At 44.1% G+C, this 25,866-nt stretch overlaps 1 protein-coding gene across 4 annotated transcripts in view; it reads left to right on the forward strand.

Annotated features, from left to right (window-relative positions):
* The window catches only part of FAT3 (FAT atypical cadherin 3), a 357,170-nt gene that overhangs the window by 159,479 nt on the left and 171,825 nt on the right, over positions 1 to 25,866 (forward strand). The window contains exon 4 of one of the 4 annotated variants that reach the window (XM_054187686.1): positions 908 to 1,040. The exons of the other annotated variants lie outside the window; for them this stretch is intronic. Within the exon in view, the coding sequence (XP_054043661.1) occupies positions 908 to 951 (44 nt within the window). The 3' untranslated portion in view covers positions 952 to 1,040. Of the gene's footprint in view, positions 1 to 907; positions 1,041 to 25,866 lie in introns of those variants that run through there. 4 annotated transcript variants of the gene reach the window in all.

The following is a 25,866-nucleotide window of genomic DNA, read 5'->3' on the forward strand; positions in this document are numbered from 1 at the left end:
TACAAAGTCCAACCTGATTAACTAAAGTGGCTCTTCTCTGTAATCCATTTCTCTAAGATGATGCTTGATAGATGGATGGTTATAGCCCTGTTTGTACTTAAAGCAGTTATTTCTCCGTTATAACAGAGTTATTTCCAGCTGTCTAAAAAGCCAGTGAAATCTTTTCTTGAAAACTTACAGTGTTTTGAAACTAAAAAATATGAAATGTGTTCTACGTTCGTAAAGAGAACAACAGCGAAAACAATTAATATGAAAATAAATACAGCCATAATCTTTCCTAATCAGCAGTGATAGAGGGGCAGCTGTCTGGCACTGGCTATCTGTCCTCTAGTTGTAGGATTACTGTGTATTATCGTTGGTTGCTGTTTGCCCTCTCAGACGTTCGCCAGGAGCAGTAGTACAACGCAGATGTGCCCTTGAAATTCTCTTGGTTTGCCTGTGCACCCCATTTCTGAAATGGAAATTGCAGGTCTTTCTGCAAGGATGATAAATACTTTATTTTCCTGGTAGCCATTTGGCTTTCCTGTGAAGAGAAAATACCATTATCCACCCAGTCCAGTAAAGACAGAGCTTGAGGGCCTGGTAGCAGTATTTTGAAAGATGCATATAGTACACACTAAAGATCAGAAAGCTTGGGATCACTCCTCTGTATTGCATGACTTTTTAATGCCACCTCTGCAAGCTAGGGAGATGTTTATAAAGCACAGTGTCTTCATAGAAGAAATAGAAAAAAAAACAGATGTCTTAGAAATATTCTTCTCCTCTTCTCCTGAGACCACCACAGTATCTTAGAAACATTATCATTCCAAAATCACGTATCTGAGTCTATGAAGCTGACAAATTCTTAATTTTTGATACCTAATGCCTTAGTCTCCTCCATACTTATTTTTTGTTTTCTTCCCCACAGTCCCAAGTATCCTTGCACAGCTTCCTCCAGTGCAGCAAAGTTGAGTGAGTTCTTGCCCAGCACAGGAGCTCTTCCACTGTCTTCAGTGGAGCTACTTGCAAACCAAAGCACCTGCATGAACAAGGGTCTTGCTGCAACACTGAACAAAGGCTTGCAGAGCCTCCGTCTTCTGTCCAAGGATACTGCACTTGGATTTCTGCTGTGGTTAACACAGTATTCGTTGACTTACTGTAAGTTACTACATTCAGAAATAGTAAGAAGAGAAATATGCTTCCAACCATGGTGGAACATTACAGGAACTTCGAGATAAACACTTATTACGAGGTTCTTCTGATCCCATATTTCTAAAGTAGTGCTTAATTCACTTTTAAAACTCTATTAATTTTAATTTAGAAGTCTAGTTACCACTTTGACTGGCAGCTTTATAGTAGAGGACTGTTTAAGATAACTGTAACTATTAGTTTAAGATTAATTCACCTTGTGGCATCAAATGTTTAAGACTACCGAACTGAAATGGGGATGAGTTGTAAGTATTCAGCCTTTCTGAAAATCAAGCCATTTACCTAAATGTCTAGATAAGGCTTAAAATGTCTAGACTTTAACCAGGCAACCCATTTTAAAAAGGCTAATCTGGGCATCCTTGCAGAGGCAGACATTCACAGAAAATGCGTGTATCTGGGTATCTGCTCAACTTCTGAAGAACTTGTAAAACCTCGGAGTTTTGGATTCTGATTTATGCCCAGCTGGAAGACTGGTGGATAATTGCACCATTCTGTTGTCTTTCTAAAATTGAAATACATCTATTTCTGTTTGCGATGATAAATCCGATAATAAAATCTTAATTGGAAAAAAGCAATTTGTTGGAGCAGCAATTAGCAGTGGAACAGCTGCTTCGTTAACATACAGATGCAGGGTAATGGCTTCTGAATCAAATGGGACTCGGTGAACTCTTTGGTGAAGAGGTTCCTCCTGACAGTATTACACATTTTGCTTTTTCCAAGCATTGTGTTTTCTGTTGCTCATGAGCTTGACTTGCTTTAATACAGTGTTATTCAAATGTCTCTAATATCCTTCTCAACGTTATCCAAGATTTTTCCATGTAAAATCAGAAGTGATTACATGGCTCATATTCGGATGATTTACTGTGTCAAACGTAGTTGCCTGCTCTGATTTCTGAATTCAATAGAGTGATTAAAAATTCAAGCAGTCGTTCAGCAAGGCTGCCCGTCCATGGGTTTATGCCGAGAGCTGTATTCAAACCCCAGCTCTGAAAGCTTTGCTCAGGTGTTGTGCCCACTGATTGTCCATAGGCTGTGCAGGGAACTGTTCTCTGGCACTCCTCAGTCACTCGTCCTGTCCAAATTTGATGCCCTTGTAGGTACCACCATAGTAGGTACCACCATCTTTTCTGTTGAAACCCTTTCACAAGTCAAAGTCCTAAGTGAATGTCACAAAATCTTTGACATTTGTCCCATTTGATGGTAAAAACTCTTCTTGGGAAAGGGTTTGGGGTTGGAGTATTATTTATTTGTAAGAAGATGGAGAAAGATGTACTGCCACTGTTAGACCCTTATATCTGTCTGTGAACACCGAGCTACAAGCTTCAATTTTCAGTGGTGCTGAGCAGCCCGTAAATGGCCATTGGAAGAGCTGCAACCTCAGCTCTCCGGCATAGCTGAAATCAGTCCCCCTTCTAGGGACCTGCATTGGAAAGGCTGGGTCTTAACACATATAAAGACATTTCCTCTGTAGCAGACATTTGATATTACATGAATGTATAAACAGCTGCAAAGTTTTTAGGGCTCTTCTCTCCAGCTGATATATCGTTTAGTCCTTTGTTTTTTTCTGCTCTTGAAATCTCTTTCCCAGATGTGTGGGAGCACTGAACTCACTTATCTGGTTCCTTGGTGTGATTAGAGTAACAATACATGGTTGTTTCATAAGGGCGGTAATACCAGAAGCAATTCATACTGAAAATCATTTAAATCAAAACAGGAGTATTTGGTAGCTTGTTTACCGTAGCATCGTAATTACTGAAAGGTATTGTCGCTGTTACAGTGACCACCAGGCAGCTTTGTGAACAGGGCAGAGTATTAATTTGAGAATTGGTGACACTCCCCTAGGAGGGGTCTCTCTTCTCCAGTCCAGGACTATGCTCAGCTAAAGGGATAGTGAGCAAAAATCTCAGGAAAGCCTAAAATCCACATTTTCAAAGGTATTCCTTTGATGCCTAAAGATGCAGTCTTAGACACTTGATTGACATTTTTGGTTTAGCACATTTGAATATCCCATTAAGTTTCTACCTGGATATTCAGAGATATAAATACCTCTGCAAGTCAACTCTTATCCTAAATGGCATATTCACTGGGGCACTAACTGAGATTTCTACATCACTTAGCTTGTGGGTTTGGGTTATTTTTTACGTCTGTGTATAATTCCTACTTTTTTGACAAGTGTTGTTGCTTGGCATTGCTTAATGTAACACCTAGATAATAGAGTTGAAAGAAATAAGGAAAACAATTCTGAGTATTCGTTATTGAAAAGAATGTCAAGTATATTATTTTCAAACAAAGGTGTCTGGCTTTCAGAGCCCTTTTAACAACAAAATAACAAGTCGAAAATACCGGCATCAGCTTTCTATCTCCTAAATGAATAAGCGGTTTAAGCCTGCCTGACCACAGAGCCCAGCAGTTTGTAGCCATGCCCCTGTGAAGTGAACACAACGTGCTCTTCAGTTAGGCTTGCAGTGATGAATACCCTGTTTTCACTGTTTTCAGAGACTACAGGGTGCAGAGCAACTGGATGTCTAGGCCTGAATGTACTTGCTTACTTCTAGGTGTATTTCTGGAGTGCTGCTTTTCTTCAACTGTACATACTGAAAGAAAAAGATCGTGTTCAGTGGCTGTTGTGAATTACAAGTACCTTCCATTGTAATACTATATCTGCTTCCAGAGTTAACACCCTCTGGAGATCACTGCTTAAATACAAAGTGTTGCTCTGGAAGATGTTTCTAAATACACTCAAACCTCTATATGAAAGAAATATCGTGGCAACATTTGGAAAGGAGCGTTATGCTCTTCATCTCTCAAATCAGTTATGTCTGCTTTCTGAAAAAAGGTTTGATGGGAAGGACATCGTTGCTGGTATAAATCAAGTATATTTCCACCACACAGTGATTTTTTTTGTAGCCTGACTTATTCCGAGATCATCTGATTTGTTTCTTTGTCTCTGTGGCCGAGTATACCCCTGATATTTTTTATTTTAATTCATTGACCAGCTCCAACCTTGGCAGTAAGATAGACATCTTGAAGATGATGAAGTTCTTTCAGGTGACATAAAGATAAGTAATGACAGGAGGAAAGTACAGACAGAAGCAAGTGCTGTGAATTTGTGACTTATTGGACGCTGGAAAAGCTGCATGATGGGCAATCAGGTCAAAAGGTGCAAAGTAGGGGGTGTTTGAGATATTGTAGCCATTTTTGCAGGTTTCCATCCTCTTAGACCCCAGCATCAATCTCACAAGACGTGAAGCCTGAGGGAACCTAGTTCTCATACTTCTGGACCTACCTGGTAGCTGCCAAGTAGGCAAAACACTACCACAGATATGGGGCATCATTGTAACCCACCGTGGTGTTAGTGATGCGCCTCTGGGTGCTGCCGTATCTCACCTCTGCTCTCAGAGCGCCCACTGAGGCCGGTCCAACTCCGGAGACCAGGACTGCACAGGCTGCAGAAGGGTAATGTCACTAGTGGTTCACAGTACAGATGTAGATGTGTCACCTAAAATGTTGGTGGTGCAGGGCTGCATTTTTCTGTACTTGACCATTATTTTTTGGACAGTCATCGAGCATGTCAGGCTGATGATGACATTACTGTTTTCTATAAATAGAGATTTATTTCATGTCGTTTGACCAGGAACTGGGAACTTGAGTAGTTGTTCCCAAACCATTCACAATCAGCATCATGGTGCCGCTTTTTGCAATTAGCAGGAAGGGCTAAGAGGAGTTCAGTATCCACCTTTTACTAGATTTGAAATCTGGTCAGCCTTCCTAGCAGCGTGCGGAGCCGGGACACGCTCACGGTTGCGATTCCACATAGTATCATCCACGAAGCAGCCTGCTTGCTGCAATTCCTTTGGATGTGGCATGCCAGATTTAACAAAACGTAGCGATTTCAGGCACATGGTGGTAATCACTTTTGTTTGTGGGCTCTAAGGAGGCATTAAGTAGTAAGGTTTTGGTCTTTTCTTACAGCAAGAAACAAATGTGTCTTAAAAATAACTCCAATATTAGATATCAGTGAAGTGCAAAGCCAGCTTTCAGCAGACTGCAAAATGTGGGCTGCTGATAGCTACATCTATTCAATACCACAAAAATATTTTAAAAGCAATGTCACAGTGAGATCTCAAGGACAGGAATGGACTCCTTGGCCCACACGTCCTTGGTAAGAGCAGGGATGAGACTGTGATAGGAAACGTGTTATCAGAAGAGTGGGTGGGGGTTGTTGCTTGGCTGGGAGCTCAGTGGGGCAGTTCACCAGAGCATGGGGGAGAAGACGCTGCAGACACCCCCTGCGTCGGCAGGAGTACAAAGGACACGCCAGGGCCATCTCCGCTGACTTAAATCTGGATGCATTATTTTATTTTTCCTCAGACAGCTCTCATACACTAGTTGCTTTGCTCTAAAATCGTTGGTGGTGACAACCTCCCTGTACTGCTCCTTAGCAAGGTAACCAGCAGTGGTCCTCCATACCTCCACAGCGGCCAAATGCCTTGTCACCACTTCATTTCTGCACTGGGATAAATTACACAGGTTGTCCTGCAAATAAAATATATGCCTTCCTGGCTGAGTTTCGTTGGTGCTTGGTGCAGGCGCTTGAGTGACCATGGCTTTGGAGAGGTTTGATGGTACAAAAGGGGGATGAGTGATGAGCAGTGCAGCATGAATGACTTTTTTTCATGATTCACATTCTACTGCCAGCCTCATTTACCAGCCTTCTTTACTGAAAAGTGGCTGCCGGAGCCCAAATAGCTGTTGCAGTGCCACGTCTGCGCGCCCTCCTCTGGAACCATCTCTCAACACCATTCATCAGTGGTAAAATGTGACATTAATTGATGCGCTAATTCTCCTCAGCCCCTCTCAGAGGCTGGGCTCTCACCACCAAAAATGACACAGCAGGCTACTGAAGTTGTCGCATTAGAAAGTTGGCGCGTTAGAAACTTGCCTCCATCGCGCTGTCATCGTAAGCCCCTGGGAAGGCTCAAACGACAGCACTGTTGCTATCAAATCTAGCCGCCAAATGCACTGAGACACTGCTCCCCCTGGTTTGCCTTTGAAGGCATCGGTGATGTCGTGAGTCCCTCCCGAGAGCACCAGGCTGCCTCACGCTCCCGCAGGGGCCCCGGAGGCATCTCCCCAGCGCTGTCCCCTCAGCTCCACTGTAGGGTGTCCCGTGTCCCACTGTGCGTGGAGACCTCTCATTCCCCCTCTTGAAGGACCCCTGGAGCTACTCCAGCAGTCGTGAGGAGGAGAACAGATATTAGGAAGACACTGTGAGTGTTGGCTGCCTGGCCGCATGCAGAGAGCTGCAGCACGAAGGAGCACCATCTGACCAGGCGGTGCCTGCGGAGAAGTGCTAAATTCCTCTTCGGCAGGGGCCCAATCTGTTCCCAAGGCGATTATCAGCCTTTCACACTCCCTTTGCTCTTGGCTTCTCACAAACTGATGGGCAGATCCTGAAGCACACCGGTGCCTGCTGGCCTGATCCCTCCAAGCCGACTCTCTGTCTCACCGATGGTAAGTCTGCTCTGGTTTTGCCTGGGCAGAGGAGACCAGGAATCCTCCACCATAGCAGATGGCCTCTGACAGGAGGGAGGTGAATTTTAAAATGGTTGGGCTTTCTATCTAAATGATGGTTAATAGATAAAATACGAAACGTCTGAAACTACTCTTATTAAGACCGTCAGGGTAGATTTATTCTGCACTGTAGCCTGGGAAAGCCATTCGACTTTTTGCTCCTTGTGGACTGGGCAGCCTGTGGCTTCTCCGTGTTCCTCGCCTTATGTTGCATATCTGCCAAAGGCATTTCTCACTCCTCCTTTGGTGGCAACTGGTACGTTAGCTAAATTCGCTCCTTCCAGCAGATGGTGATGCTGCTGCCCCGTCTGTAAGTGTGCGCTGCCTGAACAGCTCGTATCACTCCTGCTCTTCTCCTATGCTTGATATTCAGGCTGGAGGCTTCCAAGGGATTTTCTTACATCAATTTTTATATGACACCTTTTCACCGGACTTGCGATCAAAAATAAAAAACAGGCTCATTTTCTCACTACGTTTCATGGTAATGACAGAGATCTAGGCTTAACTTTAGGGGAAACTTTTTAACCATAAGGATAGCTAAGCCCTGCAGTGATGAAACATGAGATGCCACGAAAGAGCCTCAGGAGTAGTAGAGTAGTAAGAGAGTATCTGTAGTAGTAAGAGGAGTAAACAGAATATCCATTGGGGAGGGTTTAGGTATTGGTGATCCATCTTTGGGGCTGTGAGGTGGACAAAACTTCTTAAAAGTCCTTCTGGTCTTGTCTTCCATATTATGTTATTAAATTTGTTGATTAATGGGTTGTTCTGAACATAGTGTTCACCCTGGATGTGGGTGTCTGAGCAATGAAATGTGTAATAAAATGAATGGCATAGTAAGGTGCATTTTAAAAGGCAGTGATGACTTCCCGTTGATGACATCAGGGCTGTATAAATGTATATATCTCTATATATAGATATCTCCAGGCTCATCAGCATAAGACGGTGTGCAAATTGAAGCCCAAACTGTGATGCAGGTGGAAGGCTTTTTACTCTCCATGATGCTTAGGAAGAGGAATTCAGTAAGGACTTCTTAGGGTGCCTGAGGCAGTACCCGACCTAAGCTGTTTGAAAAGAGGTGTGTTTTCCCAACTACTGCTTTGAGAAATATCTAAATCTGTGACTTTTCAAAGACCAAAGTTACTGGAATGGGAAGGCTGTAAAGGTGATATAAAAAGACCTTGAGAAGGATGCTAGAGATTTCCAAAGAGAAATGGCCATTTTCATTAGTCAAGAAGCTCCTCAGAAGACTTAAAAGGGAGAACATCCAGCCTGTCCAGCATCTCTAAAATCTGGTTGAAAGAAAGAAGCTTTTGCTTGCCGACAAACACTGTATCTATCTGCTGTATTTCCACCGGGCCCAGCAAACAGGGTATCTTTAGTTTTTTCTGTGGTAAGGGATAAGAGTCCAGCCATTCTGAAATGCAGCATATAAATAAATAGCTCCTAACGGGCTAGCAAGCTTGTCATTGTTAAATATGGAGATGAGTAGGGTAAATAACGAATACTTTCAAGCATGGAGCATTTGTAGGCAGCTGAATAACAGCACTCATGTAACTGATCCTGTATAAGTATTAAATCTGCTGCTTTTATTCTTTATATAAATGAATACTCAGGTGCATTCTTACTTTTGCTTTTATTCCTGGGAATCCCTCTCTGATTTTGTCATATCAGTGATGTTTCTGTGCTTGTGTTGAAGTGCCCATGGCTAGAATTTACAGTCCGTATTGAAGAATGACACCGGTAGCTTTGTTCAGATATATTAATTCTTAATATTATGTAGTGTTACCTTAATTTAATTTATTTTTATTTTGCATTTTTGCATAAATGTATAGTTGAATTATATCAATACAAATAAAACTATATCTCTGTAGTAAGGCTTTTTCCTCGTTGATGTTAATGTTTGGATCTGGGAAGTTGCTGATGTAAATAAGATAACTTTGCACAATTCCTAAAGGTGAAATTTCCTGGTCATCCTTCTGTAAGGGTGTGTGTTCTGCAGTACAGGTAGTTTGATGAAATGCTGACTTACATTTACATCCCTTTTTTCATGCAAAAGTAGGGTAGTTCCAGTGTGACTAAAAACCTAGCATGAGATGGCCAGTCCCAGATGAAGTTCCCTGTCCTCAGCGTCTGTTTTGCATTACTTGAGGGAGCACAAGCCGTAGGAGAGGCTTGAGGAAGAGAAAAGCACTTTGACCTGCTCGTGAGAAATCCCTGCTGCTGCTCCAGGATGCTCCCGGCTTGGGGGTCTACCCATCCCTGCAGTCTCAGCCCCTTTTGTAAAGATCCTGGATCAGTTTGTCTACCTGATGTAGACGCTGTGGTTGGAAATCGCTGTGGGCTGCCTGGTGGTAGGTTGAGGTAAGCTGCTAGGGCAGTCTTCTAACCTGACTGTCCAGACCACAAGTCTCAGTTTTCGTCCAGGTCCTGCTGGGACAAAACTTTCATCCCTGACGCTTTCCAAATGTTACCTCAGTCTTCATCTGCCCATGGTCTTGGTTTGGATATAAAATCAATTTGGGCTCAAGAGCATTGATGCAGCATTTCCATACAGCTCTTGAGTAGTTGTAGATGACAAGTTTGTTATGAGTGCATTCACAGCCCTGGCTTTTAACTGTGATGGAATGAGGCATGTGACAAGGTAAATCAGATCAACGGTTTGAAGGCACTGACAGATTACCAGTACTCAAATCATTATATCCAGGCTGTATGTCCAGGTCAATAACAGTAAGTGTGATAAAATCTGCATATCATTTGATCACGGCTTGTGTTGAGGTTGTGCTCTTAGCAGCTGGTTGTATGCTTAAAGCGTTAACAGTTGGACTAATTTTGCTTTATCACATTAAAGTTTTGTTTTATGGTTTCCTGATTTACACAAACATTCTGATGACTTCTGGAAATTTTATTTAATAAGAAGTTGCAATCACAAGGATGACTGAACAGATGTTATGAGAAGTCTTATTAGATTTTAGAATTCACTGATAATTCCTAAAAATTGCTCCTAGCTGGAAACAAAGTTTTCAAATTTCCAAACTTTGTTTCCAACAACTTCTCAGGCATCTGTTTTCAAAACAAGAACATTGCTGAGCCATTTAAGGCTTCTGAGTAGGATTCTTGTCACCTGATGTTTAAAAGCAGTAATAGGGATATTTGCATTTGAGGTTGTTCCTCACAGAAAACAAACAAGACCCAATTCAGGCATCTGTGTGAGGACGAAGGATATTCCTCATCGACTGCAACTTTGTGCTGGGGAGCTAAGCAAGCTGTAGAATCTACCCTGAACGTGCCTGCATTTGGTTAGAGGGCTCCTACCCCCTGCCTCTCTTGAACCATCGTTGGGTGCAGTCCTTGTCCTTTCAGTCTTGCATCTCGTTTGAGCTTCCTTTCTAGCTCTGCTCTTCTAAAACCTGTTGTCTGTGCCTCTTCACTTAGGATACTGTCTAAAGGACAGCTTCTTTCTGTGTATCCTGACTCCTCCTTCCCTTCTGCCTGTGTCATTTCCAGCTTCCTCTCCCAGTATCATCCTTTAATTTGGAGCTTTAACCCTGAAAGGAACCTCTGTGTTTGGATATATATGGCATAAGGCTAGTCTTGTTGGCATAAGCTTCTGAAAAAATAGTCTTTGTAGGCCTCGTCTGCACCAAATGTTCTGCTACTCTTCGCTCAGGCATCCTGTGATTCTTTGTTCCCCGTGTCGTACCTGGGATTGCACAATCGCAAGCGCACGGCAAGGATGAAACCACAGGAGGGTATTGTCAGAGTCACAATAAGCAGTTTCTTGATGCTAACCTTGTTGATTAGGAAAAACAGAAGAATGACTCTTCCCTTTGAAAATGTAGTTCATCAGCAGAATTCTTTAGTATGTTTTTCACAGTTTCCTCGGAGTTGTCAGTGGCTTTTTATAAGTGAACTGCAAATAGCCTGTAGTATTAAATATTTCATCACAGTTAGGTACAGTATATTCATCAGTTTGTAGAGTGAGCTTGTCAAAAGGCTCCTTGTTTTTTGTGTTCAAGTCACATATTTTTAAGGCAAATCTGTTGGGTCTGTTATGTGGACTTAAATTGCTGCTTTGCTTGCAAAAATAGAAAAAGAAGAAGAAACTAAAGCTGTTAGGGCTTTAAATGATTTTGAAATATCTTCGTCAAAGATGTAGGATGAGAAGTTGTATCCACATAACAAATGTTTAGTGAAAAATTTAGGCACGTAAAAGAATGTGTATGTCTTGTAAGGAACAGTCATTGGTCATGGTAAGCTTTATTCTACCGCTGGTACTTTATTCCTTGTGAAAAAGGTGGCTTTATTTCCCATTAGGAGCACCCTTAGAGAATCTCATGTCATTAAGGCATTTAGAAGCTTTTACTGTTCATTTTTTCAAGCACTGAACAATCAGAATTAAAAGTAATGCCAGATAATGAACCTGTGCTGCTTGTGGCCTCAAGGTATGGAACTTAATAGGAAACCAGCTAATGAGAATATCCGCAGTAGTACTAGGAGGGGTAAAGAGAAAAAAATCAAGAATTATCAACCCTCATGCTTCAAAGCCAGCCATTAATTGGAAGGGAGGTATGAAGACACTTCCATGGTACAGGGGTATATATTTTGATGGCTTCTTGTAACTTCTTCAGGGACTTCTGGTACTCATCCCTGTTAAAGTGAAGGTGGCAGAGTTAAGAATTGCTCAGGGCACTAGTCGGATATCATAAATTTAAAGATTAAGATGCTGATTACACATTGTTTGGCAGCTATATGGAGCATTAGAGTTGTATGTGGGTATGAGTTCTGTTAATTAGTCAGTGGATGAATGATTCCGCTTCCTTGGGGAAAAAAAATGAATAAAAAGAGACTGGAAGCAGGAAGTCAGATGTATGCTTGAAAACAGGGGTGAAATAGTGACCAGAGTATATATAAAATAGGAATCAGACAACGCACGAAGAAAGAAGGTGTAATAAAACCAGCTGTACCATATATTGTTAAATGACCTCCCGTGGTTTAGGATTTCAGCTCACCATTATGTCTGCGTAGATCATGACTTCGGTATTGCTCCATAATTGCCTACAGTCCAGCGTAAAAGACGTGCTACATCGTGTGCTTGGCTGGAATATATTTTAAAAGATTTTTGACCTTGAAGCATTTTGAAGCAATTTGTCCAGTCCCTGAAAACTTGGAACGCCCGCTGGTTTCTGTCTCACCCGTGACATGGTTATCTTCATAAAAGCAGAGCTACTGTTTAGCTCAGCCAGTCCTGTGCTGCACATTCCCATTACTTTTCCTAAAGCAGAAGCAAGCTGATGGGTTTTATTCACTTTAGATAAAGCTGTAGTGAGTTAATAGCAGCAGCGTGTGTACTAATTGGTGATTAAAGCATTGGTAAAATGGATACACTTTGCAAGCCTGAATAAATCCTTCAGCAGAGTCTCTCTATAGCATTTTTAGTAATCACTCACTGGAGCAAGAGGAGGCCAAGAACAAATCTGCAGTGGATTGTATTGTTGTTACCTTGCCCTCTGAGCAACATGAAACAACAGGGGAAATCAGAGAGCTGATTTTACCTTGTGATAGATGGTTGTGGCAAGAGCTGGGGGTTGACCATCCGGTCCTCTGCTGCGTGGTCTAATAATGAATTGAGAATGCACTCATTGACCTCTCCTCAAACGAAATTTGTCCCATAATCACAAAGACTTCTTTTCAGCTTAATCTATTTTAAAAGGAGATTTTATAACCCTAGGTCTTCGGGAGGAAAAGGAAAATAGTCTATTAATTGGGAAAGTTTTCCTTTAACTGTTCTTTGCTGGCAACCCTCAGAAGCCTCTTTTGACTGCTTGTAAAGAGTGATCATCTTTGCTTGATGATAATAGTTACAATGAGAGAGAGATTGATGCGACACTAAAATTAAGAGCATTGAAAGGGTCAGCACTGAAAATCTTCAATAAGATTTTTCATTTAACTCGCATCTCTTTGGTAGTGACTCTTTTAAGTAACATAAAGAAAAAGGAGACTGTTTGGTTTAGGTATTTGTGTGGGTTAAGGACTAAATTCAGAGCTTTGCTATTACTCAGATCAACACTGAACTGATTGATTGGGTCCCTCTTTTGCTATAAAAGCAGTTTTTGCCTTCTGTTTTGTCCAGTATCATCTCTCCTAAGAAGGAGAAGTTATCTTGGCAACACAAATTATAGTTAAATATTTTTTAAGTAATGGAAAGAATATAATTCACCATAGTCCATTTAAAAAAGTATATTAACTCTGGGATTCAGAGGATCACTTTCACAGACAGTTTATGCACTTTATCTACTGCTGTTCATAGCAGCGTACAGCTCTCCCAGCAATTGACTTGGTCTGATTTACTTTAAATTCATGAATCAGCCTTGTGATAGTTTCCGCAGCTGCACTACTGTGTAATAAAAGTCTTCTGTAAATGTCTTTATGTGTATGTGTACATGTGCATATTTTTACATACAGAATTCCAAATGTTTCCATACAAAATGTAGGTCACCAAAAGATCACATCTAATGCGAGAATGCAAGAATCAGAATTTACTTTTATTCTAATTAGTATCTCTCCAGTCTAATCAAAATGCAACAACTGCTTATTATTAGACCCGTTATAACAAGAATCTAGACCACCAAATTTCTGTAAGGGATGGTGAGGGACTTTTAGGATGTCGGGGAATGGTAGGACTAGAGGGAATGGATTAAAACTAGAGATGGGTCGATTCAGACTGGACGTTAGGAAGAAGTTCTTCACCATGAGGGTGGTGAGACACTGGAACAGGTTGCCCAGAGAGGTGGTGGAAGCCCCATCCCTGGAAGTTTTTAAGGCCAGGCTGGATGGGGCTCTGAGCAACCTGATCTAGTGGGAGGTGTCCCTGCCCAGGGCAGGGGGGTTGGAACTAGATGATCTTTAAGGTCCCTTCCAACCCTGACAATTCTGTGATTCTATGATTAGTAGTACAGTAAAACTATGTGCACAGGTATCCATCCTTTCCTCTCATGTTACGCTTCCATCCTCTAATGTGTTAGTAGGGTGAGTTGTCAGCCACCACATGCTCTTCGCAAGAGGAGTATGATGGGGATGATGGGGATTTCCTTCGCCTGAGTTTTTGGTTCACTCAAAATTATTTTTATTCTGCGGTTCAGCATCACAGTAGTTCATAGGTTGTGTGCTCTACTGTTGATTCACAGGGTTTGTTGTACCACAATTACTTACTTTTGCTAATCCTTCTCTGTACGACCCATGATTTCTTTTTCTGGGGGGAGGGAAAGAATCTGTGATTGCACAAAGCTAAGCAGAACTGAAGCTAAAGTAAATTAGGTAACGATGCAACTAAAACAAGTTCAAAACCACAAGGCAGTCAACAGGCAAATAATCACAGGGTAATTTTACTTTACAGCTGGCCAAACTAGACAGTAGGCATCTGACTGTAGAGCAAGTGGCAAGCGCAGCAATAATTTCTTGACTTTTGCAGGTACAGTGAAAATCAAGCTAAGACACGTTCAAGACCAGACAGGGCCTAACAAGGTTTAGAGCCATTCCTAGGTCATACAGCTAATTATTGTTGTAAAACTTGAAGTATGGGACGAGCACCAGCATTTAGCAACAGGGCTCTGGCTGGGCCACAGGGCTCATGTCCATCTGGGGTATTTTGGGTCCTGCCTGTCTCAGGACTGCAGGAAGGGGAGTTTGGGAAGAACTGATTTGCAGCAAAAACTGAGTTGCAAAGAGGAGGTGACAGTATTACCCCTCTGCAGCGTGATTTACTGATGCTTAAAGAAATCCTCCCCAAAGGAAAACCAGGTTCAGTTCCCTCCTGCGCCTACGCGGTCTCTAACCAAGGTCTCTTGCCTTCCCGAGAAGCATCCTGGCCACCAAGCTGTGTCCCAGGTTAGTCGCCAGCTCTCACTGTGCTAAATCCATACAGGAGCTTCTCCGCTGGCTTTGCACGCAGGATTTCATTGCCACCCAAACCTCTCGCAGCCACGGAGCTTGGTGTGCAATAGCTTTCCCATTCAGTGCCACAGGCAGCAGGGGCTCAGATTCTGAGGCTGCATCATGTTTATGCGAGGATTTGGATTTGAACAGCTCGCCTCCCTCTCTCCCCTCAGGGCATAAAGGAGCCTGCAACAGACTGCAATATGTGTTACGGGCGTCGTGACGGAAGTGAAGGCATGGTGAAATACAAATGCTCGAAGAAACGTCCTTCCTTGGCTCCAAAAAAGCCTGGCAATGAAAAAGGAAGGGTAATAGGAAGTATGATGGCCGTTTTCCATGGATATATTGACATATATTCCATGATATTTTAACAGATTGAAAGCTCCTGACACTGGAGTGCAGACAACATGCTCTCGATAGCAGGCTACCCGTAGTCGTATGCATTCATGTTTGGAGTATTTGCAAATACAAAGATCTATTGCCTTAAAGTTGTTGCACACCAATTACGTTATAATCTAATCAAATACAGACATTCATTTGAGATGTCACTGTCATGAAGTGGTAGGACCATTAGGAACCTGAATTCTTTGGCGGCCCCTGGTTCTGTGTTAGACAATTGCCTGCTGAAAGTCCTTTCACGTTATTTCTTCATGCTTGAAGCACACTGTTACTTCACCGTTCTGGGCTTGGCTGCATATTGCCAGGCATTTTTAGTGGAAAACATTTGGAGGGGTTTGTATAGCCCCAGTCTCCTTTTTTTTTTTTTTTTTTTTTTTTTTTTTTGTCTTTTGGCTTCAACTCAAGGGACAGCCCTGCTACCTTCTGGGGTGCTGGTCTGCAAGAGGGACAGTCTGCGGGGAGGGAAGGAGCAAAGGCAGCCTCGTCCTTCCAATTCACATTCCAGGTGCAATACTGAAATGCGGGCAGTTGTTGACAGGGTGCGGATGGTCGTAAAATATCATAAAACCAGAGTATAACTGGAGAACAGAAGTAAAACTGCTCTGAGACCCGTGGGAGCAGATGCTGTCAAGCTTGTAACAGTTGGAAGGGAGTATGGGCTGAGTGAAGAGGAGGATTAGAGATGCTCCCCTTCTGATCAGAGCTATATACTCGATCTGCTCTGTTACAGCTTGGGTTGACTAGAGATTTCACTGAAGCAGAGCTGATTTCTGCCTGCCAGAGCTCTGACCTTAGCACTCATTTTGAATTCCAGGGGAGACTGGAGTAAGTAGGCAAGTGGTAGATTGACATGTGAATGGAAAAGCCAGGAGAAATGGACGGAGCCACATAACATCAAGTTTCCTGTGCTGAGGCGTGAAGGACCCATTGGTTAGAGCAAAAATGACAAAGTGGGATATGTTGTGTGTAGTGAGCATTGACTGAACCAAAGCACTGGTATTAGTACAAGAGCTTATGTAGTGTCCTGGCTCCTGTATCAGTACTCTGTTCCCTTTGAACTTGCACTAAATTTGTCATTTCTAATTTGTTAAGAAGGAGCCGTGCTCTGAACCGCTGGGAAGCCGGCACCGGCGGTTTTGGATTAGCAGCGTGCTCCGTTTGATGCACGGCTTGGCCTCTTTGTGTTCTCTCTAGCTCAAAGTCCCGTGGAAACTCCGCTGAGTTTATCTCTCAGTCATTTCTCCGAAGCAAATCAGCTTGGCAAACGAAGCAAGATTATTTGTAATAATTGTGTCATCATCTCTCCTCCAAAGAGATCTCTTGGGGCGGATGTTTGTGAATATATCAGTATTTGGAATGCAAACCCAGTTTTTTCCTTAAGAACTACAGGAGCCGGTAGGGCATGCATTAACTTCATCCCTTATGAAAGCAAAGTGGTCAATAGAAAAAAAATTAATGTTGATAGAGGAAGTAAATAAGATTTTGTGCTCATTTCACCTGTTAAAATTCCATTTAGGATTCTGCTTACATCTGGTCAATTTGTTAGGCTATGGGTGCAAATATTTTGGAGTCGTGGGGAGTATTGAACGCTGCACCTTACTGCCCTCCTGCATTTGAATGAGTTGGGCACTCTAACAAGACATAGGGAGTCTTTAAGTACCTGAAGAGCTGCTGGCTCGGCCGTGTACCATAACGGAGAGCACACGCTGGAGATTCGCCCAGGGGCCTTTTTCCCAACTTGCAGGTTTAAATACATTTCCAGTCCAGAAAGGGCCATAAGCCTGCAGGCATTGTCTGGGAACTTGCTTCTTGGGAGAGGGTTCCTCAATAAAGGACAGGTACAGGGAAGATCCACAGCTGAGGGAGGTGGTTCTCCTTGTTCGTTGGTGTCAGTTGGCTGCAATTACCCTGTTCTTTTACTGAGCTGGAAATGGAGTGATTACAGAATCACACAGAATCACAGAATCTTCAGAGTTGGAAGGGACCTCTAGAGATCATCTAGTCCAACTCCCCTGCTAAAGCAGGATTGCCCAGAGCACATTACTCAGGACTGCATCCAGGCGAGTCTTGAAAGTCTCCAGAGAAGGGGACCCCACAACCTCCCTGGGCAGCCTGTTCCAGTGCTCTCTCACCCTCACCGTAAAGAACTGTTTGTTCGGAACTTCCTATGTTCCAGCTTGTGCCCATTGCCCCTCGTCCTGTCACTGGGAACCATTGAAAAGAGTCTGGCACCATCCTCCTTAAACCCACCCTTTAGATACTTGTATACCATAATAAGGTCTCCCCTGAGCCTTCTTTTCTCCAGGCTAAGAAGTCTCAGCTCTTTCAGCCTTTCCTCATAAGGGAGATGCTCCAGTCCCTCCATCATCTTAGTTGCCCTTCGCTGGACTCGCTCCAGCAGTTCCCTGTCCCTCTTGAACTGGGGAGCCCAAAACTGGACACAGTACTCCAGTTGTGGCCTCACCAGTGCAGAGTAGAGGGAGAGAATGACCTCCCTTGACCTGCTGGCCACAGTCTTCCCTATGCAGCCCAGGATTCCATTGGCCTTTTTGGCAACAAGGGCACATTGTTGGCTCATGGATAATTTACTGTCTACCTGGACCCCCAGATCCTTCTCCTCAGAACTACATCCCAGCAGGTCCACCCCTAACCTATACTGGTGCTTAGCATTCTTCCTCCCCAGGTGCAGGACCTTGCACTTGCTTTTGTTGAACCTCATTAGATTCTTCTCTGCCCAGCTCTCCAGCCTGTCCAGGTCACGCTGGATGGCAGCGCGGCCCTCTGGAGTGTCAGCCACCCCTCCCAGTTTGGTATCATCAGCGAACTTGCTGAGGATACACTCTGTCCCATCATCCAGGTCATTAATAAATATACTGAACAAAATTGAACCGAGTATTGACCCCTGAGGGACACCACTCGTTACAGGCCTCCAACTGGACTCTGTGCCGCTGATCACAACCCTCTGGGTTCTGTCACTCAGCCAGCTCTCGATCCACCTCACTGTCACCTCGTCTAGCCCATACTTCCTCAGCTTCCTAATGAGGATGTTATGGGAGACAGTGTCAAAAGCCTTGCTAAGGTCAAGGTAGATGACATCTGCTGCTCTCCCCTCATCCAGCCAACCCGTTATAACATCATAGAAAGCTATCAGATTGGTCAAGCATGATTTACCCTTGGTAAATCCGTGTTGACCACTTCCAATGACTTCCTGTTCCTCAATGTGTTTGGAGATGACATCCAGAATGAGTCGCTCCATTACCTTCCCAGGGACAGAGGTGAGACTAACCGGTCTGTAGTTCCCTGGGTCCTCCTTCTTGCCTTTTTTGAAGATTGGAGTGATGTCAGCCTCCCTCCAGTCCTCAGGCACCTCTCCTGTTCCCCATGACCTTTCAAAGACGATGGAGAGTGGTCTAGCAATAACATCTGCCAGCTCTCTCAGCACTCACGGCTGCATCCCGTCAGGGCCCATGGACTTATGAATGTCCAGATTGGCCAAGTGGTCTCTGACCCGGTCCTCCTCAACTGAAGGAAAATCTTCCTCTCTCCAGATCTTCCCCCTTGCCTCCAGGGTATGGGATCCGTGAGACACAGCTTTAGCAGTGAAGACCGAAGAAAAGAAGGCATTCAGTAACTCTGCCTTCTCTGTGTCTTCCACCACTAGGGCACCCGTCTCATTCATCAGTGGGTCTACATTTTCCCTAGTCTTCCTTTTTCTATTGATATACTGAAAGAATCTCTTCTTGTTGTCTTTAACTGCAGTGGCCAAGCTGAGTTCTGATTGAGCTTTGGCCCTTCTAATTTTCCCCCTACATGGCTTCGTTATATCTTGATAATCCTCATAAGTTGCTAAGCCCCTTTTCCAGAGAATGTAAGCTTTCCTTTTTTTCCTGAGGTCCAGCCAAAGCTTTCTAGCCAGGCTGGCCTTCTTCCCCGTCGGCTCGTTTTTCAAGACATGGGGATGGCCTTCTCCTGTGCATCTAAGAGCACCTGCTTGAAGTATGACCAGCCTTCCTGGGCACCTTTGCTCTTCAGAACTGCCTCCCAAGGGACACTCTCAACCATGCTCCTAAACAGGTTAAGGTCTGCCCTTCGGAAATCCAAGGTGGCAGTTCTGCTGGCTCCCCGCCTCCCTTCACCAAGAATTGAAAATTCTACCATTTCATGGTCACTCTGCCCAAGATAACCTCCAACCTTTACATTCCCCACAAGACCTTCTCTGTTAACAAACAGTAGGTCCAGTAGGGCACTTCCTCTAGTTGGTTCCTTCACCAGCTGTGTTAGGAAGTTGTCTTCCACACACTCCAGGAACCTCCAGGACTATTCCCTCTGTGCTGTGTCATATTTCCAGCAGACATCTGGGAAGTTGAAGTCCCCCACAAGAACAAGGGCAAATGATTGTGAGACCTCTGCCAGCTGCTTGTAGAATACTTCATCAGATTCTACATCCTGATTAGGGGGTCTATAACAAACTCCCATCACGATATCCGCCTTGTTGGCCTTCCCCTTAATTCTTACCCATACACACTCAGCACTGTCATTCACTCTGTTAAGTTCTAGACATTCAAAACTGCCCCTAACATAGAGGGCCACCCCGCCACCTCTCCTTCCTTGCCTATCCCTTCTGAAAAGTTGGTAGCCATCGATTACCGCACTCCACTTGTGTGTGTCTTCCCACCATGTTTCTGTGATAGCAACTATATCATAGTTTCCTTGCTGAACAATGGCCTCCAGCTCCTCCTGTTTATTCCCCATGCTGCGTGCGTTAGTGTAGATGCACTTCAGCTGGGTTAACTGTTCTGCTACTTCCTTGGGGGGACAAGCCCTAATTCGCACCTGATCATGCTCAGATACTTCTGTAGTTCCCAAATTATCACTGCCCCTCACGTCTTTGCTACCACACAAATCAATAAATCATAAATTTACAAATCAATATATCAATACAAATCACAAATCAATAATCATAAAATAATGTATTTGGTCTCGCTGGGTGTGGGCATTTACAACCAGCCTGTTCCTTACTATTATCCCCAAATTGACACAAATGAACCTGTCCCAATACCTGATTGCAAGCTGTAACAAAGGTGTGCTCCTTAAGAGTGATGCTAATGATTTATAATTATTAATATTTTTTTAACTTGGGATTTATTTTTTCCCACAGATGTGCTTGCTACAGGCTCTCTGTCTTACAAAAATATTCAAGACCATGCTTAAAAAAGCCTAAAGATGCTTTTAAATTGAAGTTCAAAAAAGAGAATTCTGTCTTCTCTTTCTATACATCTTTCAAGTTCCCCTCTTTTGCCTTCCTTTTCTCAGAGTATTCTGACAGTGACACATGGGCTCCTATGTACAGCTGCAGAGATTAACTGATGGGATTTTAGAAGTGAACTGAAATGAATGCTTGGGCATTTTTCTCCTTTTTTCTAGCTGCCCCTCTGTAATGCTTGGTTAATACTGTCCAAAAAGGATAAAAAATAGCAGGAGCGTCAAGGATGCAGCAAGTGCATGAAACATTTGATTGTGCTCGCCATGGTCGTCCAGGAAAAAAAAAACAACTGGTGTTGCTGGTGCCTGATGAGTTGCACGTTGCCTATGACTCCTCCATTCGTAATTCATTTTTTGACACATGGTTTCTCTGATCACCACTAGGTTAGCTGTAGTCATGCTACAGCTTGAGCACAGGGAGGCAGTAACATGGGCCTCCATCCTTTAGTTGGCTGCTTGTTTTCATCCAATTCATAGGAAGTTGGATAGAGAATTCTCTCTTTCTGTCAAATTAAGGTTAAAATTGGCTAAGAGGGAAAAAATGTTACTGAGGAAGAATGACAGGCACACATAATGTGTTCATTTAACGCTCAGTTCTTTAGAAACAGGGACTGTCTGAGGTTTGCGGCGTGTCAGCAGGTGTAGCTTCTGATGGGGGAAGCTGCATTTCACGGTTCAGGAAGTATCATCAAGATGTACATATTTAGGAACTCCCTACCTGCTCGCATCCTTTTCAAATCATGAAGCTTTTATGCTGAGTAACTTGGTTCACCACCACTGCATCAGGAGAGTGTGATTGCTTGGCTTTTCTAAAGGGGAAGAAGGATGGCTTCCCAAACGGTATCAACTATACATGGCATTAGAAGGTCAAGTACCACTCCTTAAGCTTCACTTAGGAGCCATTTGGCATCCAGCAGAAATTGCAGAAGAGAGGTGTAATGAGCCATATGGGTAGTAAGAACTTTTTGGGTGAGCTGCTACATGGCTAAGCAGTTATGCCAGCCTGCGTTAAAGCACGTATCACAAAGCAGCTTGAGAAGGCATTTAAGCACACTCCTAAAGCTAAGCGTGTTCTTGAAAACAAGGAGACTAAACCATATGCACGATGTGTTTCCCTGAATAAAAGCCTGAAAAAAAATATCTGAAAACCAATGACTGGAAAGGTTCAGATGTAATCACCAGCTTCACGTTTCACAGAGCAATAGAAAAGACACATGTTGTAATATTCCTTATCTGTGTTGCATTTCCCTCTTGTTAGAAATACTAATTCATACAAAGTCCAGAGGGGTCAGGAGTTTGACTGGGAAATGGCAGCAAAACCATCACAGACCACAGCATTGTCAGTGACTCTATGAATTCAGAGAGACACCTGTCACTCACGGGTCTGATTCCTGTCTCTTTGACCCGTTTTCCCACTTTTGCACTGTATTACATTCTGCAGCTCCAGTTTCTGAACCCGTGACCAAGTCAATCTTCTGCCACAGCTGTGGCTCTCAGTCATGGTGCTGTGAGCGCAAATCCACCTGTCGTCCAGAAGAACTGGCAAGCTGGCAAAATGCAGCAGCATCAGTACTAGTATCTGATCAAATTTGATATTTCAACCCCTAGTGAAAAAATGGACTGTCAACTCAATTATTGTTCGGAGCAAAACACAACAGTACTGTTGGCTGCAAGCCATGCCATTATTGGGACAATTGAGTTTTATGCTGGGGAATAAAATATAGTTATCCTTAGAGTGCCTGTCTGTATGCACACTGCACTGCAGACGTCCACGCACCTCCAGCACAGAAGTCCCAAGACTGTCTTGGTTGGTGCATCTGTATGTCGTGTGTGTATCCAGGTGCTTTAAGTACCCCACACAAAGGGGACGTGGACGATACTGCATAATTACTGCTCTCCTCGAACGCTGTTATTCAAGACAGAGCATTCACACCCTGCATATGTCCTATAAATGAGTTCCTTTCTATTCCTTTCGTCTCTCTTTTTTTTTTTTTTAAATTTATTTGTTTTCATGGAAAAGTTTAGATTGAAAGGGACCCCTGGAGGTCATCTAGCCCAATTCATGCTTGAAGCTGGGCCACTTAGGTCAGCTTTGATTCAGACATGATGTGTTTCCACCAGGCACCAAGGGGCTTCTGTAAATAAGGATGCCTCCACCTTCTCCTGTCTGACTTGAGCACCCCTTTAGTCACCATCATGGCTCTCCTGAGGACACTATGATAAGAGGTTTATGAGTCTATGTCCACAGACTCCTATGTCTGTGGAAATTGAGCCATCTGTATGTTGTCCAATTTTTGGACAGGAAAGGGCACGTTGAGAGCTGATTATAGTTTTCCTGGTGGAGTCAATCCCTGCTCCTGTAGCAGAGGACTGAGCTCCATGCAGTAAATTCAGTGGGCTCAAACTTGTAGTGAAATGCAAGGCCAGAGCATGGTTTCAGAGTGACAAATTGTCTGACATGAGCATGGCTCATGTCATTCCCAGAGCTTTGTAGCCTTGCACTGGGAATATTGGTGTCCTGTACTGGTAGACTTCTGCTTGCATGTCTCCATTGGTATTGATGGATCTGGAGATGTCGCTTCATTTCACAGAACTACGCTTATGAATGATGCAGCTGCAACTAGTAGGGTTTCCTGCTGGTCCAGAAACATTAACTGTGAATTCCCCGTGAATTTTTCCAACTCCAGTTGGAAACTGTTTCTAGTTTCTGCTCCATTGGCATTGCCTACAGAGATGGACTTTCCAGGCTCTCCCTTTGGTGCTGATAACACCTGCAGGTCTGAGCACCTTCCACAGAAGCCATGGGAGTCTTCTGAAAGAAAATCTCCTCTTCCAGTCCTCTTCAATATATTCATCAATGACCTGGATGAGGGGATAGAGTGCACCCTCAGCAAGTTTGCTGATGACACAAAGCTGGGGGGGTGGCTGACACACGAGAAGGCTGTGCCACCATACAGAGAGACCTGGACAGGCTGGAGAGCTGGGCAAAGAGGAACCTTATGAAATTCAATAAGGGCAAGCGTAGGGTGCTGCACCTGGGGAGGAATAACCCCCTGCACCAATCCAGGTTGGGGGCTGACCTGTTGGAGAGCAGCTCAGTGGAAAGAGACCTGGGAGTCCTGGTGAGCAACAGGATGACCATGAGCCAGCCATGGGCCCTTGTGGCCAAAAAGGCCAATGGCATCCTGGGGGGCATCAAGAAGAATGTGGCCAGCAGGTGGAGGGAGGTCCTCCTCCCCCTCTACTCTGCCTTGGTGAGGCCGCACCTGGAGTACTGTGTCCAGTTCTGGGCTCCCGAGTTCAAGAAGGACAGGGAACTGCTGGAGAGGGTGCAGCAAAGGGCTACCAAGATGATGAGGGGACTGGAACAGCTCTCTTATGAAGAAAGGCTGAGGGATTTGGGTCTCTTCAGTCTGGAAAAAAGATGGCTGAGGGGGGATCTTATCAACACTTATAAATACTGAAAGGGTGGGTGTCAGGAGGATGGGGCCAGGCTCTTTTCAGTGGTGTCCGGTGACAGGACAAGAGGTAATGGGCACAAACTTAAGCATAGGAAGTTCCACCTAAACATGAGGAGGAACTTTTTTCCCTTGAGGGTGACAGAGCCCCGGCACAGGCTGCCCAGAGACGTGGTGGAGTCTCCGTCTCTGGAGACATTCCAAACCCGCCTGGACGCGTTCCTGCGTCCTGCTGTAGGTGACCCTGCTCTGGCAGGGGGTTGGACTAGATGATCTCCAGAGGTCCCTTCCAACCCTATGATTCTATGATCCTTTGAGCCTGCCTGCCACCAATTCACCCCTCCTAGCCTTTTGGCTCTGGAGACATCTGCCTTAAAATGTCTCTTTTGGCTGTGGGCCCTCCTTCCACTTATGAGTTGACTCCATAAGCACATCACACCACCAAGGATGTATTGGTTTTACATCATGAGCTCTCCCCTGCTTGGATTTTATTTTCCATTGCTGTAGAGTAAGAGGAGGTTTTGGATTTGATCTTCAGATTTTCTGACTCATCTCTCTGATGAATTGTCATCAGTCCATCAACATAGCAATTGGATATATTTGGAGGCAGGCAGGAAGCCAGGAAGAGGAAGTTCAGCTTTACAGATTTCCATGGAGGAATTAAAGAAGGTTACACATGGACTCAGGGGTACATTTGCACCAGTCGGCGCTGAGCCAGTTAGCCCCGTCCTCCCATGGGAGAGCAAGAATGGACAGGAATAGTGTGGTAGATGTCTGCCACTCATGTCTGCCCAAGCAGAAGGCTGTCAAGCCCTTTAAAGGCTGTGATCCTCTTTCTTTTTCTCTACCACCTGTCTTTTCTTCCAGTGGTTCCTATGACGAAAAGAAGTGTGAGACTGTGGTGTAGCACTCTAAACATAAGGAAGCGATGGGAAGAACTGAGGGCAAGAGGGAGGGAAATAAACACACACACCCCATTTCCTGTGATGATTTTGTGTTGATTTGCAATGCCAAGATGCCAAAAGACTCTGTTGGTCTTTTAAGATTATACATCCTGCAAGTGCTGGACATGTGCTATTGGAAAGTCATGACAGTCAGGGAGGAATATTATTTGCACTGCCTGTGGAAGAACAATTGGGGTAGCATTCACCTCCCCTCCCCTTAGACATCTGTAGTCTACAAATCGGTGATGGAGCTGGTCACACCAGGCTTACAAGTTGCAATACAGGAAGATTTTTCCACTGTAAGGGTGGTCAGGCACTGGAACAGGTGCCCAGAGAGGTTACAGGTTTTATCTTCAAAGGTACTCAAAATTCAACCAGTCCTTGAGCAACCTGATCTTTTTGGCCCTGATTTGAGCAGTGAATTGAGCTGTATGTCCTCCACGTGTCCTTACAACCTGAATTATACTGTATTTCTCTGACTGTATTATCAGTAGAAGGAAATAGGCCATTCCAAGGCACAATCTGCCTGTTGTATCATTTAGGGAAAGATGATGGTGTCCCATAAATATTTTACTTTGCTTTGGATTTTTTTGTCTGTACTGACTATAGAGAGGGCCACGCGGAGACTTCTGCACTTCATCAAATTGAGACCACCTTTAGTGACAAAATCATCACTCGAAGCCCACATGTTTTGGACAGCACTTCTTATTTGAGAAAGGGAGATGCAAGGCCTTCTGTCTCTTTTTTGTTTCCTAATTTCACTTCTGGTGGTTTGCCATGTTTTTACCTTCACTGAGTGGAGTCTTTCCCCAAATCAGTACAGAAATGGATCTTAATAATAGATCCAGGTTCACAGTGATATTAGCCCTAAAACCTCTTAACTTGACCTCAGTGTGCACTGAGGTGTGCAGCGGCAGCTCCGACCTCGACCCAGCTGCAATGGTCAGTTTATTTCCCTACTGCTCATGAAGCAGCTTTTTCTCCTGACCTTTGCAAAGCCTCTCTCAGAAGAGCTTCTCGTACCCCTAACGTGATGCTGTAGCAATGGCTTCGGGAGCGTTGCGTCTCCAGGGCACTCCTGCATCTGCTCAGAGTTTCGGGGCTCACCT

This window comes from Rissa tridactyla, chromosome 1 (assembly GCF_028500815.1).
Source record: "Rissa tridactyla isolate bRisTri1 chromosome 1, bRisTri1.patW.cur.20221130, whole genome shotgun sequence".
NCBI classification, from domain to species: Eukaryota; Metazoa; Chordata; class Aves; order Charadriiformes; family Laridae; genus Rissa; species Rissa tridactyla.